Source organism: Gadus chalcogrammus, chromosome 20 (genome assembly GCF_026213295.1).
Source record: "Gadus chalcogrammus isolate NIFS_2021 chromosome 20, NIFS_Gcha_1.0, whole genome shotgun sequence".
In the NCBI taxonomy this organism is placed as follows: domain Eukaryota; kingdom Metazoa; phylum Chordata; class Actinopteri; order Gadiformes; family Gadidae; genus Gadus; species Gadus chalcogrammus.
In genome coordinates, this window is record NC_079431.1 from 16,586,103 (window position 1) to 16,602,375 (window position 16,273).

The 16,273-nt window shown below is 41.2% G+C and overlaps 1 protein-coding gene across 1 annotated transcript in view; it reads right to left on the reverse strand.

The window, feature by feature from the left end:
* The window catches only part of slc4a3 (solute carrier family 4 member 3), a 40,368-nt gene extending 25,646 nt beyond the window's left edge, over nt 1-14,722 (reverse strand). Inside the window, exons 1-4 of the mRNA XM_056579629.1 lie at nt 14,498-14,722; nt 10,168-10,372; nt 3,110-3,384; nt 174-382 (exon numbers count right to left, since the gene is read on the reverse strand). Of these exons, the coding sequence (XP_056435604.1) occupies nt 174-382; nt 3,110-3,384; nt 10,168-10,372; nt 14,498-14,551 (743 nt within the window). The 5' untranslated portion in view covers nt 14,552-14,722. The remainder of the gene's footprint in view (nt 1-173; nt 383-3,109; nt 3,385-10,167; nt 10,373-14,497) is intronic.
* Nucleotides 14,723-16,273: the final 1,551 nt, after the last annotated feature.

Consider the following 16,273-nt stretch of genomic DNA (forward strand, 5'->3'; position numbering starts at 1 on the left):
TGAGAGAGCAAATTAAAGAGTGATTGACTTAGTGAATGAACAAGTGCGTCACTACAGGTGAGATATATACATAGTGGTTGTCGGGGTTGGAGAATACAGAGAGCCCAACAGCATAATCAATAATAATCAATATTATTTGCAGTGTTTTAAAGATGGCACCAGAACCATCCTACCTGCGACTTGTATCCCCCTCCTCCTCCTCCATCGCCAGGGGTCCGGAGGCCGTCCGTCCCACTGCCTGACACCCGCCCTGGGCAGGGCGCCCCTTCTGGCCAGTGGGCCCCATGGGCCCCTGCGACGCCGCGGCTACCGTCTCAGTCTCCACGTGGAAGGAGCTTACAGGTGGGAGGCGCCCAGGCTGCTCTTGGTTCCCCGAGCTAAACTGGGAGGAGGAGAACGTTCAGGGAGTGGAGTGGTGGATGGAAAATGGTGGTGGTGTCATGGCGGCAAAATGGAGGCAGGGTTGTCTCTAGGTTAATCCAGGAATTAATCGACCCCTCACTACTACGTTCACCTTGACTCTGTATTAAAAAGGTTTTAAATAGAACAGGTTGAACTTCGACAATCAACGGATAAAGAAAAACGATGGTCAATACAAATTGATGGATTTTTCCGTTCAAATGATATGTGAATGTACGCAACATATTTCCATTTATCTCTAAATGTTGTGTCTAAAGGTGGTCAATTTCCGGCAGAATGGATGTTGGTCATTCCCTATAATGGCTGATCTATGAGCAGGAATCCCAGCCACTAATTTAGAAAACTTCGAAGGATTAATACAGTTGTAGTAAATAGTAAATGTCTTATTTACAAAGCTTTGTTCCGGCAAAAAAGATATTGAGATAGCGGGTTATGAGATGGTTTATAAAGCGTAAGGTTATGATTTCCAACATTTCTATTTACAATGTGTTTAATAATGCATTGTAAACACTTAATAACTATTTATACAGAAAACGGACACAACACAAAGTAGCATCGTAGAAAGTATTAATATTTATTGTTAATACAGAAGACAGCAACATGTATTGTTAATAAGAAAATAGTAATTGAAATAGTCAAAATAAAACTACATTACAGCCTAAACATTAAACACATTGCATACATGTAATTCTCAAACACCACCACAATCACTACAACACACTTCCATGCAAAGTCAGTATTGTAATAAATTACCTTTTTCTTTTTAAACATGTCATACCAAGAATATTTCTCTCAACTGTCTGTTCCTTCAGTTACATGTCCTGGTGGTATACTCTACTTTCCTCAGTTTCCTGTTCTGTAGCCATTTTTTCAGATGAAATGCCTTTTTATTTTTTATTTACTATTAAAATGTTTTTTTTGCATTCTGTTTCAGCCCATTGTATGCTGTGGTCGATGAGAGGGTTAGCTGCTGAGTAGAAGTAATCTGCCAATGTGGAAGTCAAAGGTCAAAATCCAGAGTCACACGGCTTCGATGGATGTAATGTCACTTGGTACGCAATCTTGGCATCGCTCACATCCGAAAGGTTTTTCAGACCAAAACACCAGCGAGATATCTGTAAAGTTGCGTGAAATTTTGTTGCTTTTTGGCCAGGCAATTTGTTTAGCGATCAGTTGTATTCACACCAACAAGGATATATTTCTATACTTGCCAACTTCCCGAGCAATGATATGAAAAGGCAAGTTTACTTTCTCCGTCCCCCAAAATGTTTTTGCACTGGTCAGAGCGGTGGCTGGTCTGGTGAAACCGTCCCTGTTATTCTGTTGGTCTTGGATATCGGGGACAAAATGGACGCCTGTCAGACTTCTGGTAAGCTGCTGCTTGGAAGAAGTGAGCTTAAGTCTCAGACTTTTATCCAGCTTTTCTTAATCAGTGTTTTTTTGGTTGTGTCTTACGGATGGCTGAGAGTTCACTGTACTGGCAAAACATTCTTTGGCATTTTGTACAGTTAAAGTTGTTTCACTGTTCTTATTGAGCACAGATTGATAATCTGTACTAAAAAACATTATGTATTTTTTTGGTACTAACCATGCATCATGCAATTTTCTGTACCAACAAGAAATACTAACATTTCCTGTATTAACAATAAAGATTGATATTGTCTGTAGTACTTTGCGTTGTGTCCTTCTAAATTATTTCTGTTGAGGATATCTTTTTGAGACTTGTTAGTATTGGAACTGCTGCAATGGTAGCCTACTTGAGGCAGTTCCAACCTTTAAAAGGGTTTTATAAATGTTAAGTAAGGCATAGATAATCCTCAATTTAGATGAGCTCACACAAAAAACTTGACTAATGCTTTCTATCTACCTGAACAAATCATGAACTGCAGCATTATTCAGTGTTAATTAAACATTATAAACACATTATCAATAATTCGGAAATCATTAAATTACACTTTATTAATGATCTTATGAACCATTATCTCTTATCTTATTAAGAATATATCACTGATTATGAACCACTTACTACTGACTAATGTCGCATGAACAATGCTTTCTAAATGACAAATTCACTATTGACTTTACTATTGCTTGTTGCAGCTATTCTAAAGTGCGATCACAGTAAAGTATGTTTCCAAAAGGAAGGTGACACACTCTGCAAACCTTTGTATCATAAATAGATTGCGTTTACCTTGAATTTGACATATCAGTGCTGAACGCTGCATCCCAAACCAACAAACATTCACATTTCAACACGGACCATCCATCTTCCTAAATGTCTCGGGACAACTAACCCCTCACTGCCACCTGCTCCTCTATACCTGCAGCACCGGTATGATACACAACACACACACACACACACACACACACACACACACACACACACACACACACACACACACACACACACACACACACACACACACACACACACACACACACACACACAAACACACACACACACACACACATAAACTACTGCTGAGCAGGTGTCCGTCGTGCCTAGGTCAGCGGTTTCAGACCGTTCGGCGTGTCGGCTTTCGCCCGTCAGCAAAGGTGATCGCTAACAGCGCTTCGACGCGTCACAGGGTGAACTGAGGTAACACGTTCAACATTTTACCCAAAAGACCTGCGTCGGCCTAGAAGAATCCCTATTGGTCGACGGCCTCGCCCGTCAGCCATATGTTACCTGTGGTTGGTCGGCGGGCAGGTGGGTAGGCGTGGCCTCCGACAAGGAGCGGCCGTCGGCTTCAGACTCCGCCTCCTCGCCCTCTAGCTCCGCCTCCTCCTCGTCTACCTCGTGGATGGTGGGCGTGACCTCGGAGGGCGCCATGGACGTCTTCTTCTTCCGCCGCCGCTTCTTGCGGCGGCGCTCTCCGCCGTGGGGCCGCTTGCGCAGACGCTGGGGGAGGGGCAGGTGGGTGGACAGCGGGTGGTGCGTGTGGTGGAACGTGTGGCGGTGGTCTGCAAGGGGGGGGGATGAAGGAAAGGGTTAAAGGTCATTATGCGAATGGGTCAAGGTTAAATTTACATAGAGATTTTAGAAATCAAGTGCCTTTAATTCTGTTTTTACATTTAAAGTGAGCGACTACTTAACCGCGTGTGGTGCAATGTGCAATCATTCTCAGGGACATTTTTGTTAAGGGCATGTATTGAGTGAGGCAACAAATGTGACAAAAGATCGAAGAAGTCAGGGGGAGAAAATTCTTTACACCCAAAAATGGGTCACAAGCACTTCGAGTTGCCAATGGTTAGAAAAGCGTTATATAAATGCAGTCCATTTAGTCGTGGGGCAATGGACAAGCTGAAAGGTACCGGGTTCAAACCTGCATGCAGTCTATCCTGCCGGCGTCTTTGAGCAAGATGCCCTCACCCTTACCTACTCATTAACGACCTTGATTCCCTTTAAGTCACAGAAAGTATCTTCTAAATAACTAGTGAACAAGGAGGCTGCCCGCACTAAAGCGTGCCTCTCCCTCCTGATGGTCGTGATGGTGTTGAATAAACCATGAGTGGAGTGGTAGACAGTCTGTGTAGCTGGAGGCGTTCAGAAGGGGTTCTGCTCAGAGGACTCTGTGTTAAGCTCTTATTAAGCTAGCTGGGACACGTCAACAAAAGCCCTTCGATTTCAATTAGCAAGCTGTGATAGAGACATTGAGTGTTTACTAAACATCAAAGCACATCGCCTCCCCTCCCCGACCACCCCACCACCATCAGGCGTTCATAATAGGGAACACTCTAATGCTAATCTGTGATAATATTGAGTGTTCATACCACCTGCCCTCAATGTGCCCATGTATCGTATAATGGAGGCAAGAGGTCATTCAGATGATGAATGGATGATAAAGGGAAATAATTAGGAGGACTTAATGTAAAGTAATGCAATACTGGGATGCAATTACAGTTTAGTAATACTATTACTAAACTGTATTACTACAAAATGATAACATTATATTATTAGATGACTATATGTACAAATGTAAAGTGTTATATAATGAATAAATAACATTAAGAGCAAAAGAAAAGTGAGCGACAAAAAAAACAAAATCATCACGTGATAAAGAGGAAACATGTCATGGAATAACAAAGCTAAGTACCATGCTGACTATGGCATAACAGCGTAACATTGACTCAACAGCAATACAATACATCCTATTGATTTTCAGTATTAGATTTCCAATACACTACAGAGAATCAAATATCTGTTTCTGATTAAGAGCTGTGTTGGGCAAGCTACTTGGAAACTGCCTTGAGCTAAGCAACCAGTTACTCTACAGCAAATGAAACTCCACTACACAGAAGCAGCCCCCCAGAGAAATTAAGCAAGCTAACCTACAAATGGCAAAAGTAGTTCACTACATCAGAAGCTAGTATTTGTTTTTGGAATTTATTAAACAATAACCTGAGATCTGAACTCACAACACACTCCAGATTGAACCATGTCATGCCAGATTGACAGGTTTTAACAGCATTAAAAAGATCAAGCTCACATTTCTATGATAAGCAAAGATTATTCAATTCACCTGTAAACCAAAAATGTTACCTTCCCTTTGCCATCAACTTCATGTGTCAGGTGTGTGCGTGAGTTTGTGTGTCTTTGGTCGTAGCATCAGCTCAATGATTGGTACGTGATGTCGCCGTCATACGGAAGTGTTTCGTTCATATACCATCAACATCGACATAGAACACCTAACGTCTTCCTATGTTTATCAGCCATGTTTGGGGGTACTGATCCTTCGATTTATTTCAGACTGCAGCAGAGCCTTGTGCTTGAGCCTCAGAAACGCTCTGGATATGTAGCTTATGTGGACGCTACTGCGCTACTGAACAATAAAAGAGCTTGACTACTGAAAACTAGTAACGTCATTATGTGTAGCGACGCTTCTGCAACACTATTAAAGAGGCAGCCTTAATGGAGGGAACCCCACCAATCTGTAAAGCAGTATACTTTTTTCTCCCACTCCAACACAACCAGAAGAAATACAAGAGTCCTTTGAAACGTATTACAATAACTTCCCAACCTAATTTAGCGGAACCCTCAACAGTTAAAAGCTTTCTGGAAACATTAGATTCACCTTCCATTAGTGAGGAACAAATAAGCTCATAACATAAGCAATTATAACAGCAGAGAAAAATAAATACAAATAAATAAGGTAAAAGGGGTAGATGAGCTGCCAGCAGAATGGTATAAAATATTCAATCTCAATTAAAGGAAGAGAACACAAGATATGCCTTTACGCGGACGATGTCTTGGTGACTCTTTCCGAGCCAGATTTAAGCCTGCCCAAACTCATGTCCAGCCTTGAACAATATGGTCTTTATTCAGGCTACACATTAAACGTACATAAGACTCAAACCCTTACTTATAACTTTTTCCCACAAGAAAATGTATGTCAAATATCTCATTTTAAATGGAAAACTATTGTTATTAAGTATCTTGGTGTAAATATACCGAGAAACCTAACTGATATATATAATACAAATTATCACCCTATCACAAATAAAAATAAATTTGGAAAGATGGGCTTCTCTAACACTTAGTATGCATAATCAAATAGAGATTATAAAGATGATAATTTTGCTGCGACTGTTTTTCTAGGTTTATATGGCAAAGTAAGAAACCGAGAGTACGTTTTAAAACACTACAGTTATCCAAAGAAAAGGGAGGCATGTCTCTACCTTGTCTAGTAGACTATTATGAGGCAGCACAATTACAATACTTAGTTTACTGGTGTATCAATATTTACGAAGCAAAATGGAAAGAACTAGAAATAAACCAACTTGATATCCCACTTCAATCCCTGCTTGGTGATACAAAGTCTAAGACCATTTATCTAGAAAAATTAAGTAAATTTACAATGGTTCCTCTCAATATTTGGTTTAAAGAATGTTAGAATCTAAAATTGGGGAGAAAGCACGAGGGCTGAGATGGTTTGAACATGATGATGATTTTAAACCAGAGCAGCTGGACTTGAGGTTCAAACAACTGACAAGGGCATCACATCACATCATACTGCGTAATTTCAACCAATAAAGGCTTTGAAAGCTTCCTACATCTTCAAGAATCCCACAAATTAGACAGACAGGACTTCTACAGATATTTACAGATTAGACATCATTCGGACAGAAACATTAGAATTTATGATGAAGCTGATTTGAATCCCATCAAAGTTTTTATTGATGCTTATGGAGGCAAAATCCATAAGAAATTGGTGTCAAGATTATATTCCTGTTTACAACATTCCAAGAAACTTTCTACACTTTATAATTGGGAGAAGGAAGCAAACATAACCTTTACAGAAGATGAATGGTTAAATATATGTCAAATAAATTCTTCCACTACCAGTTCGCCAATGGAGAGAATTTTCATGGAAAAAGCCTGCAAGTTTTCTTTATATTACTCCAAGAAGAAAGTATTTACAGAATGGCATAGCAGATTCCGCACACTGCTGGAGTCAATGTAACAATACAATGGCTGAACACTATCATATATTTTTGAATTGCATGGCAATCCAGCCCTACTGGTTAGACTCAGTGTCATAAATAAAATCTATTTTGGGCTTTGAGATCAATTTTAATTTTGGCACTGTATATTGAGGTAATATACCAACTGAACTTAGCAACCAAGACAAATATCGTCTCGAAATATTACTTGTAGTCGGTAAAAAAGCAATCACCAAAAAGTGGCCAAACAAGGAACCACCAACCAAAAGAGAGTGGTTAGTAGGGCTGGGTATCGTGGCCAATTTCCTAAATCGACTCGATTTCGATTCATAAGGTTCTGAATCGATTAATCAAGATTCGATTCGATCTGCTCTTAAATAATGAAAAGGGCTCAACTGTGTAACAAAATAAGAATGTACCTAATTTTTTCTCTTCTTCTTAAACAACAGGTTTTAAGTGCAAACTTGTAACTTGGACATTTTAAACTTTAAACAGCTGTAAACAAAACTGTCTCAAGTCTCAAAAGGGCAATTTTGAAATTACGAAGGAATTGCAAGTGAAAGTGTACTTGAACTACAACATTCCATCACTGCAAATTGTATTAAGGCATTGTTTAGTAAAGTGCAAAAATAATAATAATGGTAAAAAAAAATATATATATATATATATATATCGTTCTCATGCCCTATGAATGGATATTGCAAAATTTAAATGAAATCAATCCAAAATCGATTAAATCTATGTTTTTAACCAGCCCTAGTGGTTAGTAATTGTAAAATAAATATACGAGATGTAAAAACCTACATTCACCCTTAGACTTTGTATTGATATATTTCAGAAGTACTGGTTAAAATGGTTATCACATGAGTAAACCAAGTATTCAAAAAATAATATTATTTAGATTAGATTTTCCAAATAACTTTTTACATTTGGACTCTTAAAGACTTTTTAAATCTGGACTCTTAATGACTTCATCTGAATTGTGATGACATGCTGGTGATACTTTGATTTTATGCCCATCCCCTCCTGGGAATACTATGGAGGTAACCCGTAACATGTTTCTTGATTGTAGACGTTAAATTTATTATGCCCTGCCTTCTGTGACCGGTTTTGCTCTTACATATGATAATATTTTTAAATATACTCACTGGCCTACTATGAGCCTAATAAAATATGCATATTTTGTTTCTGCATCATGCAGTTTTTCCTCTCATCTATTTCCTGTCTGTCATTATTCATTAGTTTGTTTCAGCTTGGCATACTTTCAAAGTTTCAAATTATTTCTCTCTTATTAATGAGTTATTATTATAATTATAATCATAATAATTATTATTATATCCTTTATTTAAACAGGTTGAGTCTCATTGAGATTTAAATCTATTTTACAAAAGAGACCTGGCCAAGATGGACAGCAGTACACAGTTGCAACATAAAACACAAGACAAAGTACAAGTTCAATACTAAGTGCAATAGTAATAATACATTTAGATGGAGTCTGACATCAAACTCTTTACAACAGCTTTAAATTCACTGAGAGTAACTAGGTCTTGCAGCTTGAGCTGCTTCTGCAGGTTATTCCAGGAAGATGGTGCAAAAACCTTAAAGGCCTTTTTTCCCAGTTCTGTCCGCGCCTCAGCAACATTCATAAGGACCATGTCCCGAGACCGTAACCCATGGGGGACACGTTTCCGGGACATATGCAGTGACAAATAACAGGGGAGCTTACCTAAAATTGCCTTGTAGATAAAAACATACCAGTGACTAAGACGTCGCAGAAAAAGAGAAGGCCAGTTAACTTTTGAGTACAACGTACAGTGGTGAGATAGGGCTCTGCTGTTTGTAATAAACCTCGAGGCTCCATGATACACAATGTCCAACATATGTAGACAGTGAGCTGATGCATTAATGTACAACAGATCACCATATTCAAGAACCGGCAAGAAGGTAGCTTCGACAAGACGTCGTCTGGCCTCAAGAGAAAAACATGATTTGTTCCTAAAGTAAAAACCTACCTTTAGTTTCAGCTTTTTCCCAAGATTTTGAATGTGAGTTTTAAAAGTGTTGTGGTCATCGATCATATATCCCAAGTACTTGTAGGTGGACACAACCTCAATTTCAATACCTTGAGATGTTAAAATTTGCTGATTTAACACCTGCTTTTTGGAATTTGAAAATAACATAAGTTTGGCCTTTTCAGCATTAAGAACAAGCTTCAGTTGACAAAGCTGAGCCTGAACTCTATCAAAATCTCTTTGCATATACTCAAAAGCCTTACTGAGCATGGATGCACAATAATAAATTACACTATCATCAGCATAGAAATGAAAAGCTGCATTTGGGAAATGTTGTCCAAGGCTATTAATAGATAAAGTAAATAAAAGCGGTCCAAGTACTGAACCCTTCCGCACTGTAAGAATGCCAGAAGTGAAACCAAAAAAAAGAAAAAAAAGTTGCCTGAGTTCTGTCAGTGAGGTAGTTGACAAACTATCCCACAGTATGATCAGGAAATCCAATATGAATAAATTGCTATATTAGAATATGATGGTCAACAGTATCAAACGCTTTAGATAGATCAATAAAGAGTGATACACAATGTTATTTTTTTATCTAGTGCTCCTATGATGTCATTTAAAACTTTCATGGCAGCAGTAGTGGTGCTATGATTTTTTCGGAACCCTGATTGATGCACATTTAATATTGGATGAGTATGGACATAATTTTTAATATTTTATTTGTAGCCAATGAGAGATTATGAGGATGTGTCAATGGTTCAGCTAAAAAAAAAAAGTCTGCTGCTAATTTTAAAAACCTTGGTTCCAAGTGATCCGGACCAGACGGTTTTCTAGGGTTCAATTGCTTTAATGCTTTGTGAACCTCAGCAACCAGAAAAGGGTGAGATTGAAAGTGTTGTGTACATCACTAGCATTGTTACTCAAATGTACAGATTTCACAGCAGAATGTGGGGCAGAATTAAACAGGAACCCAGAAGAAACAAAATGTTCATTAAAACTGTTTAACATTTCAACCTTATCATGGGGCAGATTTTTGAAACGGCTTGTAAGGCTAATCACTCTCACACCTGGTGGTATAATATGTCTCCTTTAACAATCTTGGTGTCTCTTATTGCTGCTATCACACAGTGATCACTTACATCATTAGTTGGTTCGAAGGTCTCACTATCAAAGTCTATCTCGCTGTAGTGCATGTCTGTTTGTTAGTGAGTTAGTTAGTGGGTCATACTCTCAAAGTATCTCTCACTGTAGTGCATGTCTGTTTGTTAGTGAGTAAGTTAGTGGGTCTTACTCTCAAAGTCTCTCTCGCTGTAGTGCCGGCCCATCCTCTCTCCGTAGGACGACCCAGAAGTGCTGATGATGTCACCAAAGCGCTCAACAGAGAGCACCTTCTCCCAGCTGTCCTCCTCCCTCTCCTCTTCCTCATCCTCCTCCTCCTCCTCCTCTCCCTCTTTCTCTCGATCGGCTGAGGGATCATCATCCTCCTCTTCCTCCACCTGGAGCAGAGGGGGAATATTAAATAAGAATACACACAAAATAAATCAACAAAGAATATCCCCCAAATGTACAACATACTGTATTACTTTATAACATTAATTAAGATAAAATAAAATCTTAATTGATCCCAGATGAGAAACCCAAGAAGATTCTGCAATTATTATTCACACACTGCAAGAAATGTGGTTTTTCAATAAATCAAACTCAGGTTGAGGATTTATCTAGTAGTTTGATGATGTGATAGTTCTGTCCAGACAAACACAACACGGAGCTTCAATCCACGACTGTTAAAGCCAGCGTCACCTCACCGCTCTCAGTCATACATGATGACATCACTGTTCATTGATTGATTTAAATGATTTAAATGTACACAGAAACGTTGAGTGAGGCTCCCCGGGGGCCACATATAACCAGAGAGTGGAGTGGACACGGCGCTGAGGGCGACGCTGCATTTTCCGTGGAGGGCATTAACAAAAGAATGAAGCATGTCAGTCTACAACAAGCAGAGCGAAGTATCAACACAGCCGAGATTAGGGGTTGTATTCCCTCTGGGGGCTGAGTATATGCACTCAGGGCATTGTGAGATGCTCTGGATAAAAGTGTTTTACAATAAGTACAAACTGAACTATAAGAAGCGCCTGAGTGCATCTACAAGAGCGTTGATAGAGGCGGTTAAGTAACACCGACAACCGACACTTTGGGGAGATTGGCCACGATGGAAAACGTCAGCACTGAGTACCATCAGTACAGACAGAGGCAGTGATACGCTGCACTTTACTATACTATACTTCACCTACTCTACAGACAGAGACAGAGACCGAGAGCGATAGTCATCAAGAATCATAAATCATCACCAGCGCAAAAAAATCAATGAAACAAAGTGCATAGCAGTGGCAGCATGATGCTAATGCCCTAGCCGGCCCCAGGAGAGTGATTTAGAAAAGAGTGACACACACAGAGACACACACACACAGACATTACATCTGATTGGTCACTACAAGCTCCAGAGCTCAGTGACTCCGCCTCTTAATGGTGCCAGATAAGCTGTTGATTTTGTTGTTTGTCGTTACTCTGCCACGGTCTCTGGAGGGCATACATCTAGCTATTTATTTATAGTTGATTGATAATGAACAATGGGAGGCAGGGACAACGTATGTTTTATGGCCCGATGTGTACATTGACACAAACTAAAGAAAGAGTAGTAAAATGCAGGGTAAACTCTGTATAAACCTTGTTTCCTTCTGGGAGCCAGCAAATAAATGCCTAATATGCTTTCAACGTATGCTGACGTTGAAAGCAAACTCCCAGTCGTGTACTGTGCTAATGTAAACAAACAAATGTTAACGGGTATTTATACCCAACAAGAGAGACTCTATTAAGGTGGAGCAGCCTGAAGTTTAATTGGTCCCAATACACCTGGGCGTAACCCAAACCAGGTGAGTGTGTGTGTGCATGCATGTGTATGTGTGAGATTTCAACCCTTGAGAACCTTTCCATTTCGGTTTGGAGCCGGCCTGTGTGCAATCACGTAGACTCACGTCTGTATTTTTTAACCTGGACCAAATTTTCCCATCATTTTGAGACTAAAATACTGGACTGATTTATGAAAATGGCCCAGTATTGAGCGAGAGCGCTTCAGCCACCTCAATGTAACACTTGGCTCCATGTACGTCCTCTGAAAGTGCTTGTTTGCACCACTGCCAGGCTAAGATTGAGCTGAGGCTGCGAAACACAACTTTTGACCTTTAGCCCAATCTGGTCAGTTTTGCCTCGCTCTCGGAGTGTGTGGGTGTATGTGCGTGCATGTTCGCACGCATGTATGTGCGTGTTTGTGCATGGGTGCGCCTATGTGTGAACACAACCCCCACCCAGCCTTTTAACCTGTACAAAAATCATAAGCACTTCACACATGGTTACGAGGACTCGGACGGAAAGAAACGTCTGCATGTGACCGTGTGGGCTGCAGGGAGTCGCTTGACGTTTGGACAGCTTAATGCAACGCTGTCACACTTAATGGCAGTGTTTGGTACAGTAATACACGCTGCACTGGCTGGGACGCAGCGCGGCAACACACAACAGCAGGAAGTGGAGCTGGCTCATGTGTTTGTGCTTCTTCCTCTGTTCTCTTCTCCCTCCAGGCAGAAACACTCCAAGGCTCCGAGCGATAGTGGAATATTTCTATGATGCCAATTGATCTAGTAAAGGGGGTTTTCCCATATGGTGCACAACCGTTTGTTTGTATTGGACCATTACAGTGAAGGTCAAGGTAGAGTTAGACTTCTGTGTCCAATTACCATTGGTCTCTACGCCGGTGCTTGTGTTTGTGGTTCTGCAAGCCTTCCGCAAAGTTACATTTTGGAGAGCTGAGGGTAAGGTACTTTGACCAGTTTTGGCTCCGGCTGTGATGTAAACACCGACAGCGTACTCACAGGGTGCTCCTCGTACCAACACTGGCTGTTCTATGAATTACGCTTTAACCAGCACAACGTATTTTCTTCCCATTAGCAACCTCTAGTGGCTGGGCTGGAGCATAATTAAACTATTTAGAGGAAGAATTCCCTTAATGGATTGACTGGTACACTGGTTTGTATCGAGTTTGAATATTATTCAATGGAGTAAATATCTGCAGTAGCCACGTCACATAGCATTTACATCGTAAATTTAAATCTTGCTTAAAAGGCGAAAATATGGCTATCTTTATTTATGACAATCTTTCCTCATTCTAGCTCCTGTTGTCAAGAATAGCAGAATATGAGGGTTACCTCCCTGGGACTTGTAGTCAGCAAATAGACAATAAAACAACAAAACAAAAGCTTATCTGACATGTCTGTTCTTACTGACAAGATCAGGCGGCTGGTTTTGAGATGTTGCTGTAGCAACCTCCTCTAGTCCCTTAATCACACACACACACACACACACACACACACACACACACACACACACACACACACACACACACGGACAGAAGGACAGACAAACGGACAGAAAGATATGGGAAAACAGAGACAGTCCTTGTCACAAGCGCTAGCACATTAAACACAGCATCTCTCTGCCATGCAAACGACGACGACACCCCCAGTTTGGTGCAGTCCGTGAGCCTCTTCAGCTTCTCAACGGAACCATCTCCATTTCAACCGGTGCAGAACCCCCCGCCCCACGCAGTGCCCTACTCTCGAGATACCAGATTTCTCATAGGCGGACCGATTTTCCGGGGATATTAGCAACAGGCCCAAAGCGGGACTGTTGACGAGTCACGGATCAAGTGAGTGTTTTTCCACACATACCCAAGTGTGACTCATCCCTGCTCCACACAGCTGCTTCAAGAGGCTTGCAGTTTGAGGAGGGCTTGCATACGAACAGCCCCTTCTAACTGATCGGTAATATCGGTCAATTTTCTCCTTTATCCAATTTTGGCGTTTGTACTCCGTCTGCTCCAGGTGTGTTTATTAAAAGGCGGGCATTGCCACTTTTAGCACTGCCGTTACCGTTAGCCTTGTTTGCTTTATGCTTCAAATAAGCATCTATCTGCGATACTGACACGGCTTAACAGGCTAGCTATGTGTTTATTCTGCCTCTCTCTTTTCTAGGCACATTTTAATTATTATATATCATGTTTCTGAAGTTAAAAAGAAAACTCACCCAACAGAGTTTACATGACTAACTTCATTGCGCAACAGCAATCAATGGCAGAAGGCCCATTACGTAAAAGTAACAGTGAATCTTTGTGTTTGTTCTTCTACAACCGCCATGCCTTGTTAATTTCAAAAGGCAGCCCTACTACAGATTTCTCTGGTGGGTTATATGCAAGACTACCACAGCTAAATCTGCAGTGAGCAGCTTGTTTACTATAGTCTAGCACAGGCTAGAAAAGGACGTAGAAAATGTGTGCAATGGCCTTTGTGTTGTTGCTTCTTCAATCTGAATATACGATTTGTTTCCAAAGTCTACATGTCCACTTTACCTCCAGGAAGTCCTGAACAGAATGGCAATCTTGCAGGTAACTGTTTTGAAAAGTGATAATGTTTGGGCACTGCCTCATTTACAGCACCAAAACAACCAAAACTAATCCACCACCGCCTCTGTCGACATGAACCCTGGAGGTCTGATGTCGCGGTGGCTCTTACCGGCTGCAGGTTGGCTAGAACATCTATTTCAGGTGCATGGCCTCCTGTAGCCATGGATCCTCAGGCCCAGCCAGCAGGAGAGGGGAGCAGGGCTGAGGGGGAGAGAGGGGTCCGGGTGGGTGGCTGAAGCGTGGTGGGTGGATGGGTAGATGGATGGATTGGAGGGGGTAACAAGGGTTGGGAAAGGGGTTTTAGAGGGGGTTGGTTGGTGGAATGTTCTCAAAACAGGAGATTTCCGAGGTGGATGAGGGATAGTGGACAGATGGACGTTTTTGAGGTACTTGGATTAGGGTAAGGGTGAAGGTCACAGCAAGTTTTGAGGGAATGGGGTGGGTGGGTAAGAGACTTGGGCAACAGGACTTTTTGAGGAAGCGTTTGGAGGGAGGGGTTGTTAAGAAGGGCGTGTCTGCTACCCACACCTCTGGGATGCTCAGATGGATGGCTACACCTGTGGGGAAGAGGACACAGACTTGGAGCTGTGATGGAATGGCGCAGGGAGGGATAGGGGGTCACAGCTCGGGAGTGGGGAGTTGAGAAGGAATCAGGGGGAGGGGGAAGATATTGGGCAGGAGATGGGGAGCCAGGCTGGCGTAGGGGAAGAGAAGGACAATGGGGGTGCAGTAGGACGTTGGAGTGGTGGGAGACAGGGATCAGCCCTTCTCTTTCACGGCTGGAGATCCAGGAAGCCTTTCGGGTGGCATCACCTGCAGGGAGTAGAGCCAGAGGGGTTTAGGGTGACCTCACGTCTGTGATTCACAGGACCATGTCCATGATGTACAAGAATTTCTCACCTTGACGAGCAATGGCAGGTCGTTCATTTTGTCATATAAAAACCATTAAATTCAAACATCGCGCCGACGGGACATATCAACACACAAGTCAAGTAATCTTAAAGAGACAGTGTCCCCATAACACAACGAAAACATGTAAGTAACACAGTATGGTGAATTATGTCTACAGAGTCCACCACAAGACTACACTTTGTTGCTCAAATGTAATATTACTCTCTCCTCCTTGAGCCTTCCGAAATGAGTGCGATATTGAGATCCCCCTTGCCCACTGCGGACTGTTTTAGTTGTTTTATTTTTCTTCTGTTTTCTGTGTGTGTGATTGTAGGCTACTGCTGCCTGTTTTTGCCAGGCAACTGGAAGAGATGTTTGATCTCAATGATGATTATTATCAACCAGCCAATAGTAGTTGCCTTGCATTTTAAAATGTCAATGCACTTTTCATCCCTGAATAACAGTAAAACCTATTTAATAATTTATTTGCATGAATAGAATACTACACTTTCCATTGAACAATTACCCCTGTTACCATAAATTGACAAATTTTATAGTATATTCAAATGCTCACACACTAGCTGCTTCAAGACACACGTGTAAGTCCTGATATTCTCCTGATGGGCCGTATGTGTGACCAACATATCCTGACATTTGTACGATGAAAATACTACACCTGAAGCAGTATTGTCTTCGTAGGAAATGTAAATTACCTTATATGTGAATGAGGAGTATAAAGTCTGTATTTCTGAAATCACTTCAGTGGGCGTGTTGATGACGCCATTGAGTGGCCCCCTAAAAGATATTCAGCCTGTTGCCTTTTGTTCACTGAATGGTTAAAAAATATTTGAATGTTGGCACTGCTTTTAAGATTCATTTGTGGTGAACAAATGTTATACGTTGTAACATTATAGACAAAATGTTATTATATTATGCGCTCAGAAATTTGTTACATTATCGACTGTGGTTTCCACATTATTGCTATGGGTTTAAT